Below are 25,688 nucleotides of genomic sequence, written 5' to 3'. Positions count from 1 at the left end.
CGTACATAATGACATACGAACATGCTGGTAGCGGCAATGACGAGAGAGAATGAGACTTATTCGATACTGAGGTTCAGAAAATCTACTTGATATGAAAAGCTGCCCGGTGCTCACCAAAAATGTTCAAAACGTGCTGACATTGCTGAACGGCTCAATGGGATTAATATCGCATCTAACTGATGCTGAACAAGTGACGCGCAAGTCGTAGTATGCGCTCTGATGAGAGTCTGGAGGGGATGGATTCGCTTCACATAAATACGTGTGTCGCCTGAATGTCGGCCTCAGGCTCGCCACCACGGATGCCAAATTGAGACGCTTGAAACGCGATCACGAGGTCGCGTCAGTTGACTCGGGAGGGCGCCAAGTCCATGCATCTCTTCCGCGTACGGCTCGACGAAAGTCAAGATGCGCATTTCTTGCTCGGGTGCCTTGCCAGTCATCTACCTGACCTCGTTCGACCCATTACCTACACGTTGTCTTCGACATTGCTATACACAGCCATAGCTTCTCTCTCATAATCTTGAGAGCGGACAAGCACTATGTTAAGCGATGGCCAGAGTCATCATGCAGCACTTGGCGGCGATTCGCAGTATTTCCTGAAGTTTGTCGGGGCTGCTCTTAGTAGTGAGCGGATTGATCCATCCCTATATGTGCTAACTAATACTAAGTGTGCCATAACAAGATATGGCAGCGTCCGCCGTCACGAATCCGTTGGATATGTGAGTCGTAGAGTCTATCAATGTAATGGGAGTCTTCAACTATGCCATTTTTAGCATAAAAGTGAGCTATTCAAGAGCTTGTCGCTGACTCACGCCTTATGAATACAATGCATAGGTTCGCCAACAGTTGCGGACGCACGGTGGGCGTCATTCACAGACAATATGAAGAGTTATCGTCAACCATTTGTAATTTAATTAGCACCCGGCGCACAAAGAAACACATTTTGGACTGTGGGTATCGAGATGGCCCGTTCCGAAGGCATCTTGAGCCTTATGAACGGCTTCTCTGCAAGCATGCTCCGCGAGCTTGTCTATTCCGGCCTGCGCCTTGGGTCTTATGAGTATTTCAAAGACAAGTTGGTGACACAATGTCTCTCTGTGCGTGCATGGCTAACATGATCGTTTCCTAGAATTTATGATGCTTCAAGGGGTTCACTGCATAAAGATGGAATTGGACTGAAAGCTGCAGCGGCCATAGTTGCTTCTACAATTGGATCGTAAGTTCATGAGTCATTCACATGGCGTTTGGCTGTTAACACGCTAACTTTTGGTAGGGCTTCAGCCAACCCAACCGATTTAATCAAAGGTTTGTTGATATCTTTTACATACTATAGGACCGGGCTGTAACACAAAATTTAGTGAGAATGCAGGCATACTATCCAGAAGGTAGCCCATATAGAAATATGCGACATGCCGTCTCGGTCGCATGGAAAGAAGGATCATATAACGCAGGCGGGGCAATGGGCGGTTTCCGAGCACTGTACCGCGGAGTGGTCCCGAGCACCACAAGAGGTGTAATCTTGTCAGTCTCACAAATTTGTTCGTATGACCAGACAAAGCAGGTGCTCAAACAAAGAGGAATTATGGAAGAAGGTTTAGCGTTACACTTCACGGCTAGTATGATTGCAGGGTAAGTACTGGACCCGCATCGATTTACGTTTTAATAATTTCAATTAGATTGGTTTGTTCTATCACGTCTAATCCTGTCGGTGAGTGATCTTCGAAGGCTGAAGGCGCGGCTAACGCTGTTTACTAGATGTTGTCAAAGTGCGACTGATGAATGACAAGAAGCGGGAATATCTTGGAGTCTCGGATTGCGTCAAGATCATTCTAAAGCGAGAAGGTCCGCTGGCATTTTACAAAGGATTCGGAATGTGTTGGGCTCGGGTGCGTCTTTGCAGTCCATTAACGTGTATGCAGACCTAATGGTCTACGATCTGCAATTCAACAGCTCGGAACTCATACCATTCTCACATTTGTCATTTATGAGCGATTCCGACAGGTTTTCGGAGTAGCTGCAATGTGACTGATCCGTAACAATATTTCTTCGCGATAATAACATTTTCGTTACTTGTACTTAAGTACTTACACTCAACACGAAAATCTCGCAAGATTTCGAGTACTCTTGTCATTAAATCTCGATCATGCGGCTTTCACGTGATTGTGTCGTTGATGAATCTTTTGTTCGTCGTTTTTGGTGAACTTAAACCGGGATGAGCTCCTTCAGGTCTCCAGATCTGAAATACCCAAAATTCTAATACACTCGCATTCTCCGGCATAGGGGAACCATGTTAAATGCTCTCCAATCAAACAGAGGTTCCGTGCAAGCTTCTCCGACACCCCGAACATCGTCGTTCCGCAACCTTGGGTACCCGCCAATTCTTACGCCGTACGCCTAGGGTAATTCAGAACTTGAAAGCGCGATGAATAGTGACTCGTGAGTCTCTTTTGTTGTGGTCTGAGCTGGTTCAACCCAAGATCATAAATGGAAACCATTGCTGGCGACGCCGGCCAGCTGTGGTATCGCAGATTCTCATATGTGAATCCGTTAGGGTTAGTTTAGTACTCAGCCATAAAAAGATGTAGTGCGAGATGTAGACGATTGAGATCGCCTACAGTCTCGCACATGAACGATGCTCAAGTGATCGCGTCTCACTTCTCTCCGCTGAGCATTGCGAACTGATTCTGATAAGTAAAATAACAGGAGCAGGGAAACATCTCCCGTTAGTATACAGGGTTTCTGCTTCGAAGCTTGTTGGCGTATTGACGTCGCATTAGAGGCCCTTCCGTCCTACTTCGCCTGGCTCCGATGATGATATAGGGATTGTATCTGGCCCTTCTCGTCAGCTTTCGTATGGTGGGCAATCTCAGAACGCGACCACTGCAGTTCTTCGGCAGCCTGTGGGTTTCTCATGGAATGCACCCAATGTACCAGGTTCAAGCGGATCCCATCCCCCTATCACCTCTAACCCAACCACACAGCTTCCCCAGAGTCAAACTACTCCAGGAAATGAGAAATCTTCCAAAAAGAAATCTTCCAAAGGCAAGGAGAGGGACAAGGAGAGGCGTCGATCCACATCCTCCCGCCGTGACAAAGGGAATGACAATCTACGAACTCAACATCCTCCCATTGCAGCCCCTCATTTCTCGACGACAGGCACAGATATACCAGGCACTCGAACTGCTTTTCGTGTCGACGATTATGTGAACGATCCCAGTGCTGCGGGGTTGCCAACATCGCAGGCGACCGGGCCCTATACTTCCGATTATAGATCGAATGGTGCATCTACTGCATTACAGCAGCCCACTACGCATACTGTGCCGTTGCCTGGGCCGTTGGGGCCTGGATCAACGTACAGGAGCGAAGGTGACGATACATTCCTTCATCATCCCTCAATTATCTGACATCATGGGATCAGAGCAATCTAAACGGTCCTATTATCGTCACGACTACGAGAAACAGCGCGATTCCGCACCAGCTCGTCGTGCAAAGCATAAGCCCCCGAACGGTAGCTCTACTGCCAACGTGCCTGCTTTCGATCATCATTCTTCTACCGACAACGCTCGGATATCTCATGCTACTACCCACGGGAGTGACTGTGTTGCATACACCCACACTGATAACACCCAAGCAGCGTACTCAGCACCAAATCATGCTAAATCGCACTCAATTCGCGAAAAACAGGCCCGTCCTTCTACTAGCTATACCCCTGCTGATATCAGCACTTCTCATGCAAACAGCACTGTTCACAATCCCCGTCCGTTTCCCGGCAGCAACGACTACTCTCATGATGTTGACGCTTATGATTCTGGCATAGCGAATGATTACAATAGCTATGAGCCCGAGCGGTCAAACTCGTCGCAACCAGCCACGTTGCCGTCACCAGTTACCCCTCAGCATGGAACTGGCTCTTCTGAACGTCATCGCCGATCACAAAAATACTCCCATAGGTCGGAATCGCAAGCACCGAGATCCAACGCTACTTCTTATCCTGCTTCGTCTACTGAACCGGTCCTCACCCCCCCTGTCCGTGTCTTACGCACCGTAACACTTCTAATCGAAGATAAGAGAACAGGCGAGACGGAGTGTTTGTTGACGGAGGTTCGTATTCCGCTGAAGGCAGCTGACAATTCCGAGGACGGATTTTGGGCTGATGCTGTGGAACTATGTGATGAACTTCAGAGAGGTCCCTCGAGGATTGACGGTATGTGAATTTATGATTTCTAATAAAATCGAGGCCTTCGACCAAATCCATCGGGATGATTTTGTAGGCCCAGCCAAGGTTTACACAATGCGTGGAAAGTACCGCCAGTATTTCCTGCGGGTGACAACTGAGGGTGACAATGACTGTACCTCGGTCAATCTTAAAGTCAAGAGAGATAGAACGTTAGAGATGTTTGTTGAAAATGTGCGTCTCATTGTTGACCACGATGTATATGAAAAGCAATTTATCATCGGTTCTGCAGAATTCTGCCCCCAGTGCGAGGCCGATATCTGCAGCACCAAGTCCTCAGTATAGCCCCTCTCGTTATGGCCGCGAGCTTTTAACACCTGTGACAGACTCGATGACATCTTCTCCCGTTGCTGCTCCTCGTCCGGTACTTCCCTTCGATCCAGCCAGGCTCAGTACATCTAGTGGACATGACCTTGTGACTAATGGTTCGCCGACTCCTCGGAAGAGGCGTCACTCTATGAGCTCCCGATCCTCTGCCTCGGGTTCTCATAATATGCAATACAGTCAGTCCCACCAGCCTTCTCCGACGACCAGCGGATCTTCGATTTCTCGTATGTCTCCGACGTCACAAACTTCGCCCACATCTCAACCTTCCCCACTAGCGCGATATTCTCCTGTCTCGTATTCTCCTGCCCCCTCCCCTTCTCCTCCCCTTAGACCACCTAGCACGCATAAATCCTCGGGTGTACCTCCCCAGGACCCCGCACAGTACATGCAGCCTCCTCCCCCTCCTCTTCCTCAGCCTCCCTCCCCGTATTTGCCTCCACCTACGCCATCACAAGCGCCGAACCCGTTCCTGCCACAGTCAACACCTTCGCGGACAGCGACTTCATTCTTGACTCCATCAACACCTTCGCGAAACCTGAACCTGCCCAATGCACCACCTCCAACTCCCAGTTCGCCCAAGTTTTCGCCATCGGCTCCGCGTTCTATGGATACGTACACCTCGTCTTCGCGGATAGATGCTTCACACATGCCCTCATCATCATCACGAGCAGCTTTTTCTCATCAGGGCCACATGCTTGATACAAGTTCGTCTAGTCTCCCAGAGCCCTCTCCACCAAAAAAGGCGAGACTCGATACACCAGAGGGCGATTATGCGCCCTCCAGTGAGAGGACGCATTATCCTCTCAGCCACTCGCGTACTCCATCAGTGACCGGAGGGAGTAGATCGGTCTCTACTTCATCAACAGCTGCATTCACCACTCATGCTACTAATCCTTTCAGTGCCTCGCTGCCGCGCGCTAGTGGAGTTTCGACTCTAGCGCAGCTCACTCCGTCTACGCCTCAACACTCTACTCCTGTACCTTTCCAGGCACCATCGGCGAGTCCAGAGGTTGATAACGCTGTTGGAACGTATCTACGATCCATATTGTGTAGAGGGGAGGCGTGGGACGATTTTGTGAAAGGGCGTAGTAGCGTGCTTCGTATGTCGGAGCAGCTGAGGCAGTACCGTTACATGAAGAGCAATTTTGATCAGTACGTGAACACCCACACTCCACCAGATCTTGCGAATGCTCCCAATGTGACTATTACGAGAGTAAGTCCATCTGGATACTAAGCCACTGAATCCCATTCACTCTGTATTGGCAGGCTCAGGTCTTGCGCGCGTTTAATCTGCCTACAACATGGGGCGACGACTGTATGGAGATCCTGGCTTTGACCAACTTGTATGGCCCTGTCGGCAAACGTTACGTCGATCCTCGCGTTGTTGCCATGCTCGACGAGACTCCCCCAATTTCGACCGGGATGCAGGTCAAGAAGTATTTGGCGCTGCTCCGAGAGATCCACAGCAGGTGGACTATTGATCACCCCGATTTCTGACCTGTTGTTGTAGTTCTTGTATACACAGCTACTATTAGCTATCCATGTTTTGCACGGATTGGATGAATTCAAGTCGATCAACAGTCATTGTATAGCCATTTGTGAACGAGGATGTGAGGTAGACGCTTGGTGACAGGTTGTGACCGAGCGCGTCTGGGAGTGTGCGTAGCATGACGCCTGCGACGCGTTGCATGTCGACTGTCAGTCCATTTCCACTGTGATAGCCGGCGAGTAAATTCGTGGAGTCTCGAGCAGCCGCTTCTTGTTTTTCGGTTTTAAGTTGCAAATACCCAACTGGTATCAAGATGTCTGACTTTGACTCCCAGCTTCTGCACTATTTGCCACAGGTCTTAAGGACCAACGAGTTGTGTAAGAGTTCGGACAATGCTGTTATAATTTTTATCTGACCATATTCTTGCGAGATTAGTGATACAATGTCCTGGCGTGTCGCTCTTCTTCCTTGCACTTGGTTTCTTGACGTTTGCGAAGTTCACGGTCAAGGCGTTTGGCGTTGTGCTGCAGACCTTCGTACTTCCAGGAACTAGCGTACGCACATTTCTCACTTCTACATGCTACGATATCGCTTAAAGTTTCCAATGATGTAGTTGAAGAAGTATGGTGCTGGCAAGGGTGCTTGGGCGGGTACGCACTTAGAATTCGTGTAGCGTCTGTCACACGCATCGAGACTCACTCCCCGACCTTCCTCATAGTTGTGACGGGGGCTTCAGAAGGGATTGGAAAAGAATTTGCCCTTCAACTAGCGAAGAAAGGATTCAACGTGCTGGTCTCGGCCCGAAATGCGGATGCCCTCCAAACTCTCGTTAACGAAATCGGTATGCGTTGTTGTAGCTTCAATTTCAGTCTCATTTTAAGTCGTGTTTGACGCCTTGGACAGAATCCAGTGCACCGCCAAACAAGAACGTTCAAGCGAAGGCAATTGTCATGGATTTTTCAAAGTTGTCCGACGAGTCTGAATGGAAGCGCTTTGAGGGAGCGTTGGAGGGCTTGGATATTGGTGTCCTTGGTGCGTCACACGTACCATGGCCGGAATTTTCTTCTAATGCGTCTATTTCCCCGTTCCTATCATAAGTGAACAACGTTGGAAAATCACACCGAGCTCCCATCTATTTTACCGAGGCTTCCACACAAGAGATAGAAGACATTCTGACCATTAATGTCAATGCAACCGTCAGGGTTACTAAGATGGTTCTTCCGGGCATGGTAAATAGGTAAGTACGACCTATTGTCTTAGATTCACTCATGTTAATTTTTCCATTGCAGGAAGCGTGGTCTGATCCTCAATATGGGCTCATTCTCGGGAACAGGCATCGCTTCTCCGATGCTTGCTACGTATGCTGGGACTAAATCATTCCTATCCACGTTCACAAGCTCTCTGGCTGAGGAGGTCAAGCACAAAGGCATTGATGTACAGTGCCTGAATACATACTTTGTGGTACGTACATGGGTCCCGAGCGCTGTGGTCTGCTGAGACTCACTGTGCGGGAAAGGTGTCGAACATGTCACAGATTCGTAAGTCAAGCATCACAGCGCCCACTCCGAAGAACTACGTCCGTGCTGTCCTGCAGAAGGTTTGCATTTGTCTCTCTTCTGCTTCTCGCTGCGTTCAGCTGATATCGCCGTCATAGGTTGGTCTAGCTTGCGGCGCTCTCTGGACTGGTCGTCCCAACGTCAGCACGCCATACTGGAGTCATGGAATACTGGATTACTTGATGGTGAATATGATTTGTGCGCAACTCGCAGACGACTTCTAACCTCTTGTTTTGATCAACAGAATTTGATTGGCTGGAAGATGGTGTTCATTCGCTATACTCATGGCCTTCACTCGAATATCCGAAAGCGGTATTTGCGCAAGTTGGAGCGCGAAGCAAAAAAGCAGTAGCCCTACAGAGCGCCTGCATCGCGCCTGCATCGCCTGCATAGTGACGTCGACATGGCACAATTGTCCTGCATCTGGGTCCTGTTCCTCGGTGTTAATCCCAAAACTACCACAAGATAGTATTTACTCCACAATGACTGATCGTGTCTTCCACTGCACTCATTGAACGGAGATACGTCTAGTATCTTGTGTGCGGAGTGATCATGGTAATTTACCTCAGTCTATTGCAAACAACTTGTACGCATGTGTGTAGACTTTGGAACTCTCAAATACCAGACTCAGTTGGATCCATGAGTCCGAGTCCAGTGTACACCAGCTGATAAGTCCACCTAGGAGCCTGATATTAGTATGTTCCCTCGGATTTTTTCAAGATTCGAGGGTACGTCTGATATCACGTTGCGCTTGGGCTGTGCGCATGTGTATTGTACAATGTCACTACAGACCAAAATCTTACATCTCTACGACTGACGAACTATATCGTGACACAACTTGAACGAGAGACCTTGCTTACTGCTCAACGGGGGAGAAGATAAACAGCTCGCTAGGAAGGTACTGCGGGGGCTCGCTGGGCATTACAATGAGAGGCCGAGACTCAAGCTGTGCAAGCAGTGATACCTTTCTCAGAAGACGAGGATTTGAATTTGAATCAAATTGGCATACCTGCGCATCGGGGCCTATCCCGTCAGGGGCCACCCAGCCCTCCTCCTGGCTAGCTCTTTCAACACTATTTAGTGACTTTCAGCGTGATTGGTTTCGTACGTATCCATTGGATGCTCACGTGTAAGCACCCTGGAGATCCTGGTAGGTGAGGATCCACTGTTCCCGGGATTCCAGTACGCCTATAGCATAGACTTTGCCGTCAATTACACCGGCAGATCCGTCACCAGTCTCTAGTTTGTAGCGGCCGTTATCAAGCTGCGTTACCACCCACTACATGATCGTCAGCAAATGCACTGAGAGCTCAGTGTGTGCTGAGAGGAGCATACCGTAGGGGCTTCAGTGCCAGGTGGAAGTACGAAGACTTTCTTTGGGAGGAGTGTGTCACCAGACTCGCGAGCCAAATACGAGCCACCTGGTGAACCGAGGCTGTTGATAATGTAAGCACCAGATGGGAGAGACATTTTTTCGAGGACGACAAAGTTGCCTGACAGTAGACCGCTGTGGGTTGGTGAAGACTCAGAAATGACCTGGCTGCTCTTTTATAAGCTGAGTTGTAGAGACTTTGGTCCCCCAGATTCTAGGGTACTTCGGTCGACATGATTTAGAATTTGGAGAAAGTGAAAGGAACAGGTGATATGCAACCAGAAGTTCATGTCAACGAGCGGACATTGTCTTACTCCACTCGAGAGCTATCCAATGGGGCTGAGACTCGCAGTTCCATTCAATAGCTGACCATGAAACGCCTAGCCCGTACAAAGGCGATCTCCCTGGATAAGCCATGATTGAATTCAGGTGTGGGTGGACCTGCGCTGGATGACCTACGAATTTGACCTCCGTGACCAACGTCCGATTCATTCCGGAAGTTCAATCATTGGGATGTGTTCTGGATGCTCTGTTCTTTCATCTATTCTTAACTAACGATTCACAGATCAACGAAGAGAAAGTCAGCTATATTTAGACCTCTGCAGCTCAAGCACGCACTTCTCAAGAAGTTATCGGTGACGACTCTGGCCCGAATTCGTCATAGAGTGAAGAGCCACCCCAATTCCAGCACGTTCTAGGGATGATGTTCTCAGTGAATGACGAAGCTTCCCGAGCCTGGAGCTACTGCTAATCGTTCTAAAAGGAAAGCCATTGCGTCAACAAGATTCGACAAACGTGCGATTGAGCGCCGATCTCAGCCGCTCGAACTAGCAGGGAGCGAGAAAAGCACACCTTTCATAGTGGATCTCTGTCACCAAAGGGAAACCGTGAACAATAGTGCTGCACAGTCATGAAGTTAAAGACCGACGCTCGAGACGACTCAAAGACTTCAGGTTGGTCAGGATTCAACATTTAATAGCGAGCGCCACTCAATACTGATACGCTGGAGAAGTAGTCAGAACCCAACCTCGTGCTGATTCAGCCCAGCTTAATAACGCGCGGGTGTTGGATATGGACGAAGCAAAAATACCCCTTGGCAGGGAACAAAGTTGCTGAGAGAAGAAACATCAATGTGAATCCAGATGTTATAATCGATTCTACTTGACGACTCACGATAACATTTTAGAATTGAGCGAAGGCCCACAGCAAGCCATAAGGTATGAAAGTTGCTCTGTACGACGAGGATGGCAAGGAAGGGTCGGTTCGAGTACCCAGCAGAATCTCATTGCCTACATAATGCGTAATATAAGAATAATACTGTACGTTAATGCATACATTACGATAGGATCACTCCGAGTCATCCATTGGGGGATGCTGTATCCTCGCTTCACGCTCTTCATCGTCATCGATGTCCGGCTGAGACTGGAACGCTGCCCACACCATCTCATGCTCCGGACCAGCCACAACCAGCTCGAACAACTGATTCGCCATATCTATATGACACAACTGATCAGTTTCGAATCCTACAATATGTTGACATTGGGTTACATACCCATAGTCTGGTCAAGATCGTTTCGCAAGCTCGCAGACAGCTCGTGTGGTGGCTCTGCATAACACAGCCTGCCAAGCGTCACGTTCAACATATGTTGTAGGCCATGATACTGTGGGTACGGTGCATGGAGGATCTTTTGGCGCAGATTAAGCGCCGAATTTCCGGCGCCAAATACCAAGCTAGCAAATAATGATACAGTGCGGATTATCGTCACGACAGTTCTGTGACAGTATATTAGCTAGGCCGCCAGATACTAAAAATTGAAATCATGCATACGATCCGAGCATAGTCGGCGAACGCATAAGCTCATAGTCCTCTTCATAAAACGGCGTGACCAGCTGGTTCAGAAAACAGATGATGGACGGTATCAGCGTTCGCGACTGAGTCAAGATTGTCGCGGCGTCAGCGTGTGCTACAGACAGACTCGCGACGAAAGTAAGGATTGCCTCCTTCAGCGCATCCGCCTGCAGTCTGCTATTAAACGACAAACAATCATCAATAGCGAACACTCACATCCCTTCCCTCCCTCGTTGGGTCTATCAAATACAATGCCATTGCTTCAATGTGAGGAATGCCGGACAGATCCTGTCGATCCGTCTGCAGCGAAGGGAGTTGGGATTGCAACGGCATAGACAGAAGATGCCTAAACAGTGTGTTATCTAGAATCACTCCTCGTTCAGTCCATCATCCATCCAAAAAAATGGCCACTTACGCGATGCAAGGATCGCCAACATCCGCACTGAACGATGTAGCAGCCACGTTGGCTGGGAGGATGCCAGCAATGTTGACAGCACTCCAGGACTTCGTGGAATGAAAGATAATCTGTAAGATGGATATGAAAATGGTATAAACCACTTGATGTAAATATACTCGCCGATGGACAAGCTCTTCGGGAGTCTTCCAAGCAATAACCTCCAAAAGTCCCAATATCTCCGTCGCCAGTGCACACCGCGTGTCATTCTCATCCTCTATTGTAACGACATGTACACGAATCATATTGCATATTGCCACGAGTATCAAAGGAGGAGCATCCCCAACGTCGTTCGAACTGGAAGACAAAACCAGCCGAAGAAATGATGGCAAAGAGATTGCTAGAACTCGTATCAAGTTGACAAGGGCAGTTAAGGGGCTCAAGGTACTGGTTTCTTGAAGGATATCCATCATCGTGACCAGCGTATTAAGTACAGACTGGCTTGTTTCATCAATGTCTTTGAGAACAGTCGATGCGGTCCCCAGAAGTTCAAAGAGCTCTGTCATCAAGCCGTTGTATTCCTGGATACGCTCTGGAGGGGCCGTATTCGTCAGCGATGCGCTAATGATCAACTGGACAGTCAATGCGTCCGAGGAGGGTAGCCTATGTGTTAGTATAAGTCGTTGAATCTGTGCGTGAGACGGTGGACGTTCAATCGTCGAACACACAAAATCGCTAGTGGAACTACGAACCTCTGCTGTCCAGTCCGGAGGTTCAATATCCTCGACTTCTTCGATTAGCGCTTCATCATCCTTCGTTTCGTCAAGCATCTCAACATCACGGGGAGCAGGACCCGGGACAGGAGCCAAGCTAATAAGTTCATCTTCGTGACCGTGGCCTTCAACGTGACGTCTAGCTGACCGTCCCGCGGGTAGAGGACTGCTTGGAGGGCTACATGGAGGAGACGAGGTAAGGAAAGGTGGCGGGGAGCGCCGCTGCGGTAGCGCAGGTCGCAAAAATAAATCATGCTCTTGTGTATCTCTGCCGAACACGCTTCGCTCTCGCCCTTTACCCTTGCCCTTCAATCCTTTGCTCACTTGGGATTGTGTGGGTGATGAGCTAAACGCATTGACAAAACCTGGCATTGTCGTGGTCTTCTTGGGTTTGTCCTGAGTCCGTCCAATGGTTGTCTTGGATCGCTCTATAGCTTGACTCAGTGCACCGAATAGATCTGATTCAGGATGATTGCTTTGACTGAGTCCATTTGCTCCCCCAGAAGTGCCTCTGGGATTCCATTGTCGCATCTGAGAAGACATCCTAACAGGAGTCGGGGGTGCTTGTCTATTGATCTTCTTGGATCGTACCGACCATGGCGAACTACGTCCAGAAGTTTCGAGTTCATGTTGCTAAACATTGAGGTCAGCATAACTCTTCGCTTACTCAGGCCCAGATCAGACGGACTTTGAAAGTGAACTGAGTCTTGAGACGATCCATCTCTTCTTTAGCCTCTTTCCGAATCTGCTGCTGCAAAGCTTCTGCCGCTTCCTTCGCAGCCCTTATGCGAGCGACTTCCGCCGCGTGCTCCTGTGCATTCTGTGCAGTATGTTGTGACTACGTCATTTCGTGGAGAAGAACTGTCCTAATACCTTTTCAATGCCTTTTCGAAGAATTGTAACTTCGCCTTCTTTCGCGAACCGTGCATCCTCTGCTTCTTTGAGATACTTACGCGTGAGCTCCTGCTCTTGCTTGAGCTGAAGAAAGAGCTGAGAATAGGCAGGCGCGCATGGGGGATAAAATCCAACCTGTTCGAACTGAGAGCGTAGATGTTCCAATTCACTCTGTAACCCAGCCTGTACCTCTTGGCCGACGGAGCTAGCATCCTGGATCTCGACCAGCGCATTGTTTCGCGCTCCGAGGGCAGGAGGTCTGCGTGGCTGCAGTCGACTCGACCCTGAACCCTTCGTAGGCGCATTGATTGGACTGTGGAATGCTGATGAAGGTCCTGCTTGGTATACGGCACGCTGCTAAGAGCCCACAACTGTTACTAACTCTAAGGCAACATACTTTCCAAATGAGGGACCGACTACGAACGTTGGAAATCATAGCCTGTTTTGCAAAGGCGCGACCATTTGAGCTTGCTCCTGGGACGGGAACAAGACTGGTGCTCGAGACTCGCCGACCAGTGTCCTCCAGGCCATACAAACCGTCTCCGCGCACCGAGATCTCCGGTAAGTCTTCAAAACTCTTCGTATACGATACGCGCGGGGGCTTGGGCTTCCAGCCAACTTCTAGCTTTTGCCGTTTAAGAGGTGGAGGCACGTCAGGATTCCGAATGCTACTCGCTTGTGTGAGTCGCTGGGATTCATTGTAAGTGTTCTCCGCCTCGTCCAGGACTGCTATTACGGAATCATCGATATTGAAGTCATCGAAGAAGTAATCATCCGTGTCCTGCATATGTTGCTATCGGAGTATTAAGCATCAGAGGTCGAGTACAAAGGCAAGGTGAAAAGCGCCCACGCCACAGACGCGTTGAACGCGGAAATTGGGATCGCGTCTAGAGCCACGCCAGTCTATCGTCGGTCTGCATACGCAGCGTAAATTCATAGCTATTGGGTTTACTGCTATAGACACAATGATGTACATTCCAGTCTGTACCACAGCACTCCACTAATCCCATGCTCTCTACAGATTTGCTGCGGCCAAACTCCGGTCGCGAGTCCTGCCAGGAAGCACAAGAATACTGTACGCCCTGAAGCCTGCAAAGGACAAGCATCAACAACCCACGCATGCAGAGAGCAGGGTCTGTCGAACACTGCACCACGCCAAGAAATATCTGACTCGGTCATAAGCAAGGTAGTATCAGGCCTTTGCTCATCGGTCTGTCCAAACGCCAGACTCTCGGCGAGCGGGCGGAACACCCAGCGCGCGAAGGATAGGCATCAGGGCCAGATGTAGGAATATGCGAAGGCAAGGCTGCAAACCGGGCCCGAATCGTCAACCAACGTAGCGTATTTTAATAGCGCCATTGCGGTTGCGTGCTTCGAGAGCTGAGAACGATTTAGCACAATGATGCAGGCCTAGGTCGTGATTGCTTCACCTTTCAACTCCTCTGCTTCCTCGCGCTGCTCGTAATCCAGAACCAGCTTCTTCAAATGCTGTTGCTCGACTTTATCTTGCATCTGAGCCGTACGGGTTTGCACCGCTAATGCAGATTCCGAGGGGATAGCAAGCTGGCGCGTCTGCATACCATAGCTCAGCTAACCGAGCTTCACAAAGATAGATTCAAGATCGTACCTGTGGCTTATTGCCGCGCTTTGTAAACAGTGTGAATGTCATGACACCAGGTTGGTCATCTCCATTAGTATAGGCAGCCTCGCCATCGTCATCGTTGTCATCGTTCCGCCTCTTCCGCAACACTGGGGGAGGAACAGTAGATTCCCACAACGCAAGCGCGGTCTTCTTGTCGACTTTCCTTGATTCAGCGGATGTATCCGTTACCAGTTTGGCAAATTCTTTGGCGAATTCAGCATCATCTTCCTCCGAAGGGCCTAATGTTTCCTGAGCGGTTTTGAGTACGACGGCCTCTGGAGATGGTGCACGCTCGCCAACCTGTGCATATCCTCTCTTCAGTAAAAGGAATGCCGAGAAATGAACGAGATCCAATTACTGGAGATTCAGGCTGAGCTTGATCGTCATCATCCTCGTCTATTTCATCGCGTCTGCCATCCCCTTCTTCACCGCTGTCTTCGCCACTATCTTCTCCGGCCGTCACTGCAAAATGGTTGACCATCATAATCACTATCTCATACTGCGGATTGCATTGGCACTTACCGCCGGCATTCTGATATACTGTATTGAACATTTCATCGACAGCCACTACAGCTTCGTCAAAAGATTTGAACATGGTCAACTTAGGTCTGACAGCCTAAACATCTGTAATTCATAACTTTATTCATCAACAGCTTGAATATACACTTACTTCAAGTGAATCAGTAAGCATAAATTCAACATCCATGGGAAGAGAGGCTTTGCAAAGGACATAGAGCTATTGCATTTGTTAGTCGCGCCTTACGTCTGTAAGATTATTGAATTAACTGACCTGGAAGAAGGTCAAAAAACCATCCAGCTTCTTAAGTTGAGTACCGCGATCGAAACACATTCCACATGTATCCAGAATCACACAGACAAGGCGTATTCGGAAGAAGTCATCGGGCATGTCAATAGGAGATGGTTGACTAGGCAACGGCCTTCCCTCAGCTGGAATCCGGTTAGAAATATGTGACGCTACGGTCAAACGTGGCACTTACGATGGCCAAAAGTCACAAACGTCCACAAGGTGTCAAAAATTATACCAGAGCTAATTAACCGATAGATGTATAATTCACCCAAATACTTCACTGTGGCCACTCGTCGTTGATTGATCCTGTATGCGTTCTGTTCCAATCCTCTCCTGATGTCTTCGAGGACCTGATCAACGACAGCGATTGCGAAGGCAGGGTGATATCGTTGCAAGTCATATGTGAGCATGGCCAGTAGAGGGACATTCCCATATTTGACCTTCCAGGGCTTTGTGAATACTTTATGCAAAGTGCGAAGAACGGTGGAGTCGTTCCAATCGAGCTTGCGAATCAGTTTCAGAACCTTGTCGATAGTCTTCCTTGTAAGGACATCATATATGAGGTGACGGATAAACAGCTCCATGGGAGTGCGCTCCTTTTCATGCCTAGCAGCGCGCTCCGGAGGATTGCACTAGATAACATATCAGTATACTCCATCTGGAGTGATGGGGAAAACTACCTGGTAATACGCGTTCTCTAGTAACAGCTGCTGTCTTTGGTCGAAATGCTGCAAGCTCTGCTTTCTTCGCATAAGCTCAAGCTTGAAAGTCAATAGGGAGTCAGTCAACACCATAAATTCATGGTATGTAAGGCCTGACCATCTTGCTGAATGGCTCGTTTGTCTCCGCACTTCGGAGTAAAAATCGCCCACAGCCTTCCAACAGTAACGCAACATTATCCACATTGGTACCAGAGAAATCATCCAAGCAGACTTTGAGCATGTGCAAGATTAGATGAGGCGGTACGACGCGGAACTTGGTAAGATTCGACAAGAAAGTTATGTTCTGACGCAGCGTCAAATCAATCTTGATAGGTAGATCTATGTCACATTAATACTGACCTTCAACCTAACTTCAGCCAATTCATTGACGACCTTCTTCTTACGTTGAAGATATCGAAACTCCTCATCGAGCTGAGAATAGTATGAAGCGGGGCGTACATCTGAGCACCTGATAACCCACTCACTACGCTCACAACCTCGGATCCAATATCGGGCATGTACTTGTTCAAGATCGCGACTAATCTCGAGTAATGCGGAAGTAAATCTGTCCGGTTCTTAGGTGTTTGACTCATGAACTGTAGCTCTTCTGTCAGGTGTTCGGCATATGCAACGCATTCACGGGGTTTACCTTCACTAGCCGCTTCCTAGCTGCCTTTGAGTTTAAGAAAGCAAAATCAACGGCAGCCTGATCAATTAGAGCACGGTTCGTGGCGTCAGGTAAGCGTGCAAGAAGTGCGGCGAGCAGTTGTGATGGACCCTGAGGTGCAAGCTGGGGCGTCGTTGGCGGCGACGTCTTAGGCGTCCCGGGTGTAGGCGTTGGCACACTGTCAAACCAATATCAACATATGTCCAATTCTAAGGGAAAGCATGAAGCTTACTCGTCTTCAGCTTCTTCGTCTTGAACACCCTTCGTGCTAGCTCCCCCGTCGTTGGCGCTGGTCATAGCATCTGCCTCAATCTTGCTGTTCATGCCAGCCAGCTCTTCTTCCAGTTTCTTCATGTCCTCCTTTTCTTTCTCTCTCTTCTCCTTTTCTTCTTCGGTCATATCGATTTCCCCATTCTCCACGCCTAGAACACTACGTGGGACATAATCCTTGAGATCGGGAACGTCCTCGAAGAAACGTCTCTCTTCTTCGTCTTCCCATTTGCCGCCGACCACAGATTCCGCATCTGCACCCACCGTGTTCAAACCCGTGTTGGTTCCGATCAGGATCGACTCTGATTTCTGGGTCATGGTCTTCAATGATGGCATCGGCACGTAGAGAAGCTCCGACAGGCTAGCATACAGATAGTCACGTTGGTGTGTCAAGTGTAAAGAATAATCAGCAATATCGCTCACGTCTGGCAGCTTGCGAGGAGCTTCTCGTAACTCTTGGTCATTTTCTCGTATGCCTGCTGCCGATCTTCAAATATTTCGCCTGAACGAATGTATGCTTCATGATTTCTCCGGTCTTGCTCTTGCAGGCGCTAAGGAGACGAGTTAGCTTTCTGTCCGATTACAGACGGAAAAGAATTCACATTGTGTTCGTTCACGAGTTTCTTTGAAACATTGTCGAAGTATCCTTCGCACATCTTCTTGAACCTGTCCCTAACCTCCTTCTCGACCAGTTCATCCGCCTCTGTCACTGGCGTAGGAAAATCGCCGTTAACATCTGCATTCGCTTCGCCCGTAGTAGTAGCTGAGAGCGTCCCCGGTTCTGATGAAGTCGAAATTTGCTTGGCCGAAGATGGAGGAACGAGACCTAGGTAGGGGCGTGCGAATGACTTTAAAAACGTAGAAAGAAGAGGCAATGAATAGAGATTTGGATCGTTGGACAACTACAAGCTGTTAGTAAATGCATCAAGAGAACATAGAAGGGTGAAAAGTACGCACCACATCCTTCATAGCTTTCATTATCCACTCCCCGCCGCTCCTGTCGGGACCATCTTTGATTATCCCAACGAGAGCGAGCTCGGCACATACGCGAATGACAGGCCGCTGACGAGAGACTCGTGCTGTCTCTTCTTTTTCACGTTGCTCTGGATTCATTGCAGATAATACTGCACGCGAAGGCGGTGCCATTGCCACGGACAGAGATGAGATTAGACTAGGAGTAAACGTCTTCGGAAACCGACGATGAAGTAGAGAAATGATCTATGCATAGTATATATTGGCATTGTAGTCTCAGGGAGGGACATGACGCCCGAGGAAAGGCAGGGTTAAACATACCTCTGCAGCGCTCCAGACATCCTTCTCCGTTTTGCACCGCCCAATACCCTCCAGTACAGCACCTCCGAGTTCATCCACATATTTCTCGAGCGAGAGTGTCTCGATATCCTTGATGATTTGGTCTCGATTCTCAACGGCCAGCGACAGTCGAATACGCTTGATAAGTGCGGTGTGCCTCTTCAGAGATGAATCCAGGGACTTGAAGGACACTGCGATAACTATATTATTTGAAACCCCCGCATTCATGCGATACTGGCGTACCTTGGCCCGCCTGCGCTGCATTAAGAACCTTCATATTCGCCCGTCTCTGGCGGCGCGCGTGCTCCTCGTCAATTCGCGCTGGCACAGCGCCATTCTGGACCGCTTCCATCTTCTAATTGATCAAAGTGGGCCAGAGATCAAGAATTTTGCACTAGCCCGAACGATTGCGGTAGTAGAGGAGAGAATGAATAATGTTCCAACACTGCTTTGCTCCAAGAACGAAGTTCAAGTTCCGGAGCGACGCGAACTTAGCGCAGCCACAGCTTAATCCCATTCAGCCACCAATTGCTGACAGTGGATCGTATCGCTAAACTATGTACTACTTATCAAAGAGCTCGTTCGATCGCTCGGCAAATATTCACGTTCCTGCATATCGTGGCTTACAATTTGAAGCATCTGTGACTCTAATCTTGGGCGATATTTGGAGCTCCGGTCGAAGCATCGCCACACTATGAGCACCAGTTGATGAGTACTTCAAGTGTTTGACTTCTGTTAAGACTTCACATGCACCAGTGATACTCCGAGTCAGTCTACCGTCATGTTTCGAAGAAAATACAGTTCAACTGTTCCGGCTCCGTATCCCGTATTGTGCCCCGCTTCGCAGATTTCGTCCACAACCGCCGCGGCCACATGCATTTGCCGAACACGTTGAAAACACCATCTTCGCCTGGTCCATCTGCCTTGCTGGCGCAGCAACTCAAGCCTATTAAGTCTGGCACGCCCATACGGTGAGGGTGCGTTGTCATCCCACAGCATCTGATGTTCGGCGAAGGCCACGTTGACATCCCAACCACCACGTCCATGACCGTCCCTGCAACATTGGACCATCCGAAACCATATGCGCCCTCCGTTTCATCTACCGCTGGCTACGAGTAAGCACATTTATCGCACTATTCATATTGCGCACTCATCTACGTAAGGTCATCTGTTGGTTCTCCTGCATCTGGCAGGTACGACGTGATGCATGAGCTACGGGATGCGACATCTTCACCTTCTCCTCTTGGCGAGTTCCTTCGCGATCCGGTCGTGCTCACGACTCTCATGGGGACCAGAAAGAAACCTCGACGTAGCGCCTCATCGCAGCGAGAGCACAGCCGCGATCGAGAGTCGAGCGGTAGAGAAAGTACTGGCAAAGAGTCACGCAAGAAGTCGAAAGATTCGGACACCTCCAGCATTCTGACGTTAGTACTGGCTGAAGAGGAGCGCCAGGCACATCATCTCAAAGCTATCCTCCGGAGCACAGGGGATCGCCTTGAATTTGAGATGCGTCGGGCGGACCAGGCCGAGTCGCGAGCGCGCATCGCAGAGAGCCATGCACGGGAAGTCGCCCTGCGCGTCGCTGCAGCCGAGACTGCTCGACACCAAGCTGAGCTCGATGCGGCCCGTGCTCGCGAAGAGATCAAACGCTATCAGATGCAGTACGAATCGGCTGAGCGAGAGCTGCGCCGAGTTGAAACAGAGCTCCAGAAGACTGATAGGACGAGGAAAGATGCTGAACAAAGTGCTGCCGATGCGAGAGACGTTGCGCGGAGAGCGCAACAGGCATTGCGCGAGCACCAAGTCAGGGAAGAGGGAAGGGAAGAAGGGCGTCGGCTAGAGGTACGGAGGAGGTACAATGATGGGCGAGAGGACGGCTTCGAGGACGGACGAGCAGAAGGCTTCGAAGCGGGTCATTCTGAAGGGTTCGACGAAGGTCGGGCGGAAGGCTATGCAGCCGGTCGATCCGATGGACATAGTGCTGGCCGTCGAATTGGCTTTGATGAGGGCCGTAAGGTCGGGTTGGAAGATGGGTACGCGGAAGGTTTCGAGGAAGGCCGGAAGGAAGAGCGCAAGCGCGCTCTCGATGCCTTCGACAAGTTCATGGATTCAGAAGCTGGCCGTCAGAGTTTCATATCTGTCACAACGGTGAGCCCATAGAGTATTCATACCTGCGCGAGCTGATCTCGTGGCCAAGTAGGATACGACGCGCACTCAGCGGTGGGTGGAAGCGACCAGTCGAGTGCAGGAGCGCGAGCCAGAGCCCCTCCCAGTGCGAGTCCCTGGCTCGTCATCAGAGCCAACGTTGGCACCTCCACCACCAGAACCGCAGCCAGAACGAGAACCGTCGCCGCAACCAGTGAGGGTGCCCTCACCTACACCCATACCCGTCTGGCTGCATCGCCGACTAAATACGACCCAGGACGGCCCCGGCGATCCATCTTCCTCCCGGACACTACCTCGCTTGTACGCATGATTGTTGGAACTGCTCTCCCGGAGACACTGTACTGTAACTGAAGTCGTGCTACGATTGTATGTATTATCAATAGATTCTAATTTAAAGTAGATTAGAAATCGAGCCATCTCTAGGCGTCTCGGGCGTATCATGGAAGATAGATGCTCAGATCATGAGGAATCGCCATCTACAGGCGTGTCATATACTCCTTCCACTGATCAGGTACTTCGTCATGACGAGGACTTTGCATGGCACAGCACGCAGGCTCGCTGACTTGAGGACGACATTACTCCGCAGATACATGCGCGACGGGTCAAATGATGCATCGATGATGGAGATCTGGGTTGGATGATGAAGGTTTCATTGTGAAAGATATCGAGGCGTCTGAGACTCAACAGTCTACTACTTCCTGCCCATCCTCACTGTCAACATTCCGTCCCATTTTTCAGAAGTGTTGCACATCCAACTTTCCCAGATATTGCTAGCATGAACGTATCGCTTCCACCGACCCCCCTCTCGCCCAGCGTCGGTGCTCGTCGCAAGGGTGCCAAGCCTCTGCCCCGTCTCCCACTGTCCGCGTTTACGCCCCCCAACACGGGCACGTCGGATGCGTTTCCCCTCCCCCCCAGTCCAAGCACGCTGTTGCCGAAGGATCTCATCGACGCATATGTCATCTCCTCGGAAGGCGATCTGAGTCAGTGGAAGAATCAGGCGGGGCCCACTGTCAATGGTATCGCGAAAGGCGTCGTATTGTCTTTATCGGACAGAAAGTCTGAAGATGTGGAGATGGTCCTGGAGCGGTATGTGTTGCTTTGAGTACTCTCTGCCCGCACTGATTGGGGATTTGTAGCATCCGATCAGGAGCTTTCGAGGTACCTGTGGTCGCCATCTTAGTACCCATCGTAGATGGAGACGACGACACCCAGTTCAGTCCACCATCATATCTCGTCTCTGCCAAAGGATCAAATCCGCCCCTCGTCCCGTCCGTAGTATTTACTGGAAACGAGTCAAAAGTACGAGAGGCTCTTCAATGGGCTCTAAGGGAAGAGTTCGTCGTGAACATCGACGTCCAAACCGACATCCGGGCGACGGAGGGAGGCTGGGACACTCTCGAAGAACTGCTCACGAGCATCACAAACAGGGAACAGTCAGCGGAAGTCAAAGGCAAAATTGTTGTTTGTAAGTATCGCATTCAAATATTGCACAAGCAAAGCTGAGCTATCTGCAGCGAACATCCTGCCCCCTCCGGATGATCTTTCATTGCCCATTGTGAAGCTGCTTACGCACACATCATACCGCAACTATCAATCGCACACCGCCGCACTCTCCCTGTTTGGAAACGTGTTCGTGAACTATCTTCCTCCTGCATGGGGCGACTCTGTCCCGTCATCTTCCCCCGAAGGCCAGAAGCAGCGTGCGGAGTGGAAACGTAGGATCAAGATGTACAGTGCGTACCGCATCTTTGTTGCCTTAATCATGTCTCTAACGTTTGTGTCGCTGTGGTCGAGCAGTCAGCCCAGTGCTTGAGGCTTTCGGTTATCAGCGGATAGTGTTCGGCTCTTCTCCTTCGTATGCTGTCAAGGTATCGTCAAAAGCGAGCGATTGGTACGAACTTGCTCGTGAATCGTTCGCCGAACTGGGCATCGAACAGGAAGGCATCGACGCAATCTTCTACGGTAACGCTAAACTCGTCTACGGCTCATAGTGTGGGCAGCAATCCTGTGCTGGTCTAGACCGTGAGTTTTTGGGATATTCAATTTGATGCAGAGAGAAGCTACCAGAGGAACAATCCGGGGATCGATGTACTGATGAGTAGGGGATTGACTCGCGGAGAGGGATCGTATGTATGTACATGTAAATTATGAAAACAATTCGACGCGCGTACCTCTAGATTTGAAAGGTAGCAGTCGTTCGCAAAGTCGTCTGTGATTCGGTACGCGCTGTGCCCTCGCATGACAACTGTCAAATGCTCAACGAATTGCTGACCAACCTCATGAAATTGTCATGGTGTCAACCTGTCTCTGCCTGACAGAGCGAACAATGGATATAATAGTATACATCCTAGGTATCCTAAATCATGCTGCAGGTATATGCGTGGCCATCAGAAGGTACAGTATGGGTATCTCAAGTGGAGAAGTACACTTGACAGTGATAGAAGCATAAGAAAAACAACAAAAAAACAAAACAAAAAAAACCTTACAGCCCGTCATCACTCCACTGCACAAGCTACTCACGAATCACCACGCTGCTTTGAAGCCTTAGCACGCTATCTATTCTGCTGAAGGACTTGTTACAAGATTCGCATGGGACGGCCTGAGACTCTTGCTTCATTTGAGAGCTAAGCACAAGTTTTAGGCTCGAAATAGGGTTTGGCCTTCAGCATTCTCTCCTGCACTTATGTGCGCACGGGCAACCTGAATATCAGTGTGGCATCGTTGTATGTCAACAAACTTGAAATGAACTTGAAAAGCGCACAGCCACACTTGTCCTTGGAATTGGCATGCTGCTTTCTCGACGGCCTTGGCTAAACGCAGTAGCAGTGTCGTATGCTGTGTATTCGAAGTATACAGGGCCTGCCTGAAACTCAGAGTAGTCATCAGTAGCCATATCTGGGCCGCCTGTGTCATTGGTAGATCGTATTCCCAACGCGCTTTTCATGCCGCCAACGTTCAACAGGTCAAAACGCCAAAGTACTAGGCAGCGTAGGAGTTCGGATGAATATAGTGCCAGTAGTGGGTCCAAACAGTTCTTTCCGTTGGGCCTGAGATTCAAAACCTGTCCTTTCTTGGGGCTCGATCACCGGACTACGGTTGAATGCAAGGGGGGATGTGCTGGAACTCGCCGGCTGCCACAGTTTCGAATATGTACTGAGTACAGGCTCACCAGACGTTTGAGGTCTCACCCCACGGGGCATTTTTTTGGATGATATTGTGACTGGTCGCAGGTATTACACCAGGGGTCTCAACAAGAACGCACCGGGCTGAAATTCTGTCGGCCTGACGCCCCAGATCGTAAAGATACGGAAATGTGGTCTCGTGCCCAGACAATGCCCAGACGTGGAAACGTGAGAATGGGCAAGCAGGAGATTATCAAAATGTCTCGCATGCCCTTCGAGGAAGTTCCGAGCTCCAAGCCGGGGCGAATGTATGAGTATAACGGTGGCCGCGGTGCTGCCACTATGCTGCCGAGGATGTGCCACGTCCTCGGCAGCATGCCAATAATGATATTGCCACCGTTATGCGGTCGACATGTAGAGACAAACCACAAATGATTCAGGACACTAAACATCACAAACACATCCATTCATCCAACCTGAGGCTCCCCATTAAGTCCGGGCCTCTGGACTCTGTACTTCGTACATACCGAGAGGGTCACCGGAAGTAGAAGCTGCTTAGAGTTTGGCTAGACCACTGGCAGAAGTTTGGACATAGTAGATTTCCCAATGGCGGCTAGATTTTACCGCACATCCGCATTCCAAGTTTGTCTAAGGCCCGCTGCCGCGAGTAGGTATGCCATGATGTCGTGATATAGATCCAAAACATTCGGACCTGACAGTCACTAGTACTTAGACTCCAAGCTTGGTCCAACTTGTTACATAAGTAAGGCCCTGAGTGATGTACAGCTCGGGTCGATTCGATGCGGGATATGATTTGAAAGCTTCAAGTGATCCTTCTCAGGCTTGACCATACGAGCATTGCTGTGATGAATCCCTAGCCTACAGATCGTGTGTACATTTGAACGAACTTATATTACGTCATGATCCATTCAGTTCGCAGATGTTTGCCTGGCATCATGTCAAATTTTTCAATCTAGAGGTCACCTCCAACACATCGTCTTTATCATTGTCCGGATTTCACGCGGTTGGGCTTCCATAGGATTTCTAGTCCAGTGCGGTCTCATGTGAGCTTGGATGCATGCTTCATCACACGTCGTGACTCAGTGAAACTGCAGTTCGAATTTTAGTTTCAGTCGACCAACATATTGCATTGCAAGTCCAACTCTGAACCTGGACTGATAGAACTTCTTGTATCGGCATCTACAGGTTAACGGCATGTGGCTTGAGCAAAACGAATGCAGAGATTCACTCGGAATTCTGACTCCTTTGCATTGGCCAATTCTAGGTCCGTGACAGTGATCAGGATGTAGTTCTTCGTCTTCGAGATTTGCGGATACTTTACGAACGGTGGCGTTAGGCTCAGTGACTGACCCGCTTCGATCCGTTACGAAGTCCAAGGGTCCGACTTTGGGGTTAGACCCAGAACAGATGGCCCCAACGGATAGGGAGGCTTCAAATTGAGCGAGATAGTGCACTGCTTCGAAAGGTCCGTAAGTGGTTCGAGTACGAGTCTATCAACTTGAATGCATTATGATATAGTACCAAATGCTAGATTGGATAAGGTCTACATAGCGAACCGAATTCGGGTAGACGCGGGACTCCTTATACCCGGCGAATATGCTCTCAGACTAGCTACAACAATGACACCCCGTTGTGGTGTAACGTACCATCAGAGCTTGGCTTTTTTGTAAATTCCCTCACACACGCTTTGCACACGCTGGTAACTTCTTGAGCTCTGCGCGTAAGAGGTGCGAACCCCTGACTGCCATGACTTGACATGATACCAAGATATCAATGATGACTCACCCGATGGTTCGCAACTATGTCAGATAATCCTAGAATTTTAGCTTCACATGATCACTCTCAGCTAGGTACAAGGCATTCTGCTTACTATATATCCAAAATCTTCTGCGCTTCCGTTCTTGATGCATTCGGTCTTCTGCTGGCCGTGCAGCTGCTTTCATGTCCCACGAAAATGACACTATCATGATCAGAGAATCTCGCGGTCTATTAATTTCCGGATCCTTATATAGAGAAACGATCCTAGATTGTATAAGGTTGCGTCGCCACATTCCACAGTCTCTCCTCTAGTTGCACAAACCCAGCCGGA

The 25,688-nt window shown here is 49.6% G+C and overlaps 6 protein-coding genes across 6 annotated transcripts; 4 read left to right on the top strand and 2 right to left on the bottom strand.

Moving 5' to 3' along the window:
* Positions 1 to 962: 962 nt before the first annotated feature.
* FIBRA_01897 (uncharacterized protein) lies at positions 963 to 6,058 on the top strand (the record flags this gene model as incomplete). Its single annotated transcript, XM_012323765.1, has 11 exons — positions 963 to 1,075; positions 1,130 to 1,216; positions 1,274 to 1,305; positions 1,359 to 1,629; positions 1,677 to 1,708; positions 1,756 to 1,886; positions 2,778 to 3,366; positions 3,419 to 4,204; positions 4,272 to 4,408; positions 4,467 to 5,774; positions 5,828 to 6,058. The coding sequence occupies 11 exons, from the start codon at positions 963 to 965 to the stop codon at positions 6,056 to 6,058; spliced, it is 3,717 nt and encodes a 1,238-aa protein (XP_012179155.1).
* A 305-nt stretch (positions 6,059 to 6,363) lies between these two features.
* On the top strand, positions 6,364 to 7,958 carry FIBRA_01896 (uncharacterized protein; the record flags this gene model as incomplete). The annotated part of the gene is made up of 10 exons (XM_012323764.1): positions 6,364 to 6,427; positions 6,486 to 6,604; positions 6,664 to 6,700; positions 6,769 to 6,891; positions 6,954 to 7,082; positions 7,149 to 7,287; positions 7,340 to 7,511; positions 7,567 to 7,647; positions 7,705 to 7,791; positions 7,851 to 7,958. 10 exons carry the CDS (start codon positions 6,364 to 6,366, stop codon positions 7,956 to 7,958), a joined length of 1,059 nt encoding a protein of 352 aa, XP_012179154.1.
* A 504-nt stretch (positions 7,959 to 8,462) lies between these two features.
* Positions 8,463 to 9,076, bottom strand: FIBRA_01895 (uncharacterized protein; the record flags this gene model as incomplete). Its single annotated transcript, XM_012323763.1, has 4 exons — positions 8,463 to 8,552; positions 8,616 to 8,679; positions 8,734 to 8,885; positions 8,942 to 9,076. The coding sequence occupies 4 exons, from the start codon at positions 9,074 to 9,076 to the stop codon at positions 8,463 to 8,465; spliced, it is 441 nt and encodes a 146-aa protein (XP_012179153.1).
* A 1,249-nt stretch (positions 9,077 to 10,325) lies between these two features.
* FIBRA_01894 (uncharacterized protein) lies at positions 10,326 to 18,639 on the bottom strand (the record flags this gene model as incomplete). The annotated part of the gene is made up of 29 exons (XM_012323762.1): positions 10,326 to 10,471; positions 10,531 to 10,751; positions 10,807 to 10,994; positions 11,044 to 11,173; positions 11,243 to 11,352; positions 11,401 to 12,627; positions 12,683 to 12,814; positions 12,868 to 12,972; positions 13,024 to 13,245; positions 13,286 to 13,681; positions 14,225 to 14,268; positions 14,319 to 14,460; positions 14,516 to 14,830; positions 14,889 to 14,992; positions 15,053 to 15,146; positions 15,201 to 15,266; positions 15,321 to 15,478; positions 15,529 to 15,970; positions 16,019 to 16,099; positions 16,158 to 16,343; positions 16,400 to 16,471; positions 16,525 to 16,635; positions 16,689 to 16,884; positions 16,939 to 17,337; positions 17,400 to 17,527; positions 17,579 to 17,878; positions 17,934 to 18,194; positions 18,270 to 18,478; positions 18,531 to 18,639. 29 exons carry the CDS (start codon positions 18,637 to 18,639, stop codon positions 10,326 to 10,328), a joined length of 6,294 nt encoding a protein of 2,097 aa, XP_012179152.1.
* Positions 18,640 to 19,289: 650 nt separating this feature from the next.
* On the top strand, positions 19,290 to 20,763 carry FIBRA_01893 (uncharacterized protein; the record flags this gene model as incomplete). The annotated part of the gene is made up of 3 exons (XM_012323761.1): positions 19,290 to 19,402; positions 19,451 to 20,435; positions 20,488 to 20,763. 3 exons carry the CDS (start codon positions 19,290 to 19,292, stop codon positions 20,761 to 20,763), a joined length of 1,374 nt encoding a protein of 457 aa, XP_012179151.1.
* A 465-nt stretch (positions 20,764 to 21,228) lies between these two features.
* On the top strand, positions 21,229 to 22,447 carry FIBRA_01892 (uncharacterized protein; the record flags this gene model as incomplete). Its single annotated transcript, XM_012323760.1, has 4 exons — positions 21,229 to 21,542; positions 21,593 to 21,921; positions 21,971 to 22,189; positions 22,254 to 22,447. The coding sequence occupies 4 exons, from the start codon at positions 21,229 to 21,231 to the stop codon at positions 22,445 to 22,447; spliced, it is 1,056 nt and encodes a 351-aa protein (XP_012179150.1).
* Positions 22,448 to 25,688: the final 3,241 nt, after the last annotated feature.

This window comes from Fibroporia radiculosa (genome assembly GCF_000313525.1).
Source record: "Fibroporia radiculosa TFFH 294 genomic supercontigs, scaffold971, whole genome shotgun sequence".
NCBI classification, from domain to species: Eukaryota; Fungi; Basidiomycota; class Agaricomycetes; order Polyporales; family Fibroporiaceae; genus Fibroporia; species Fibroporia radiculosa.
This window is presented reverse-complemented; position numbering and strand designations above follow the sequence as displayed.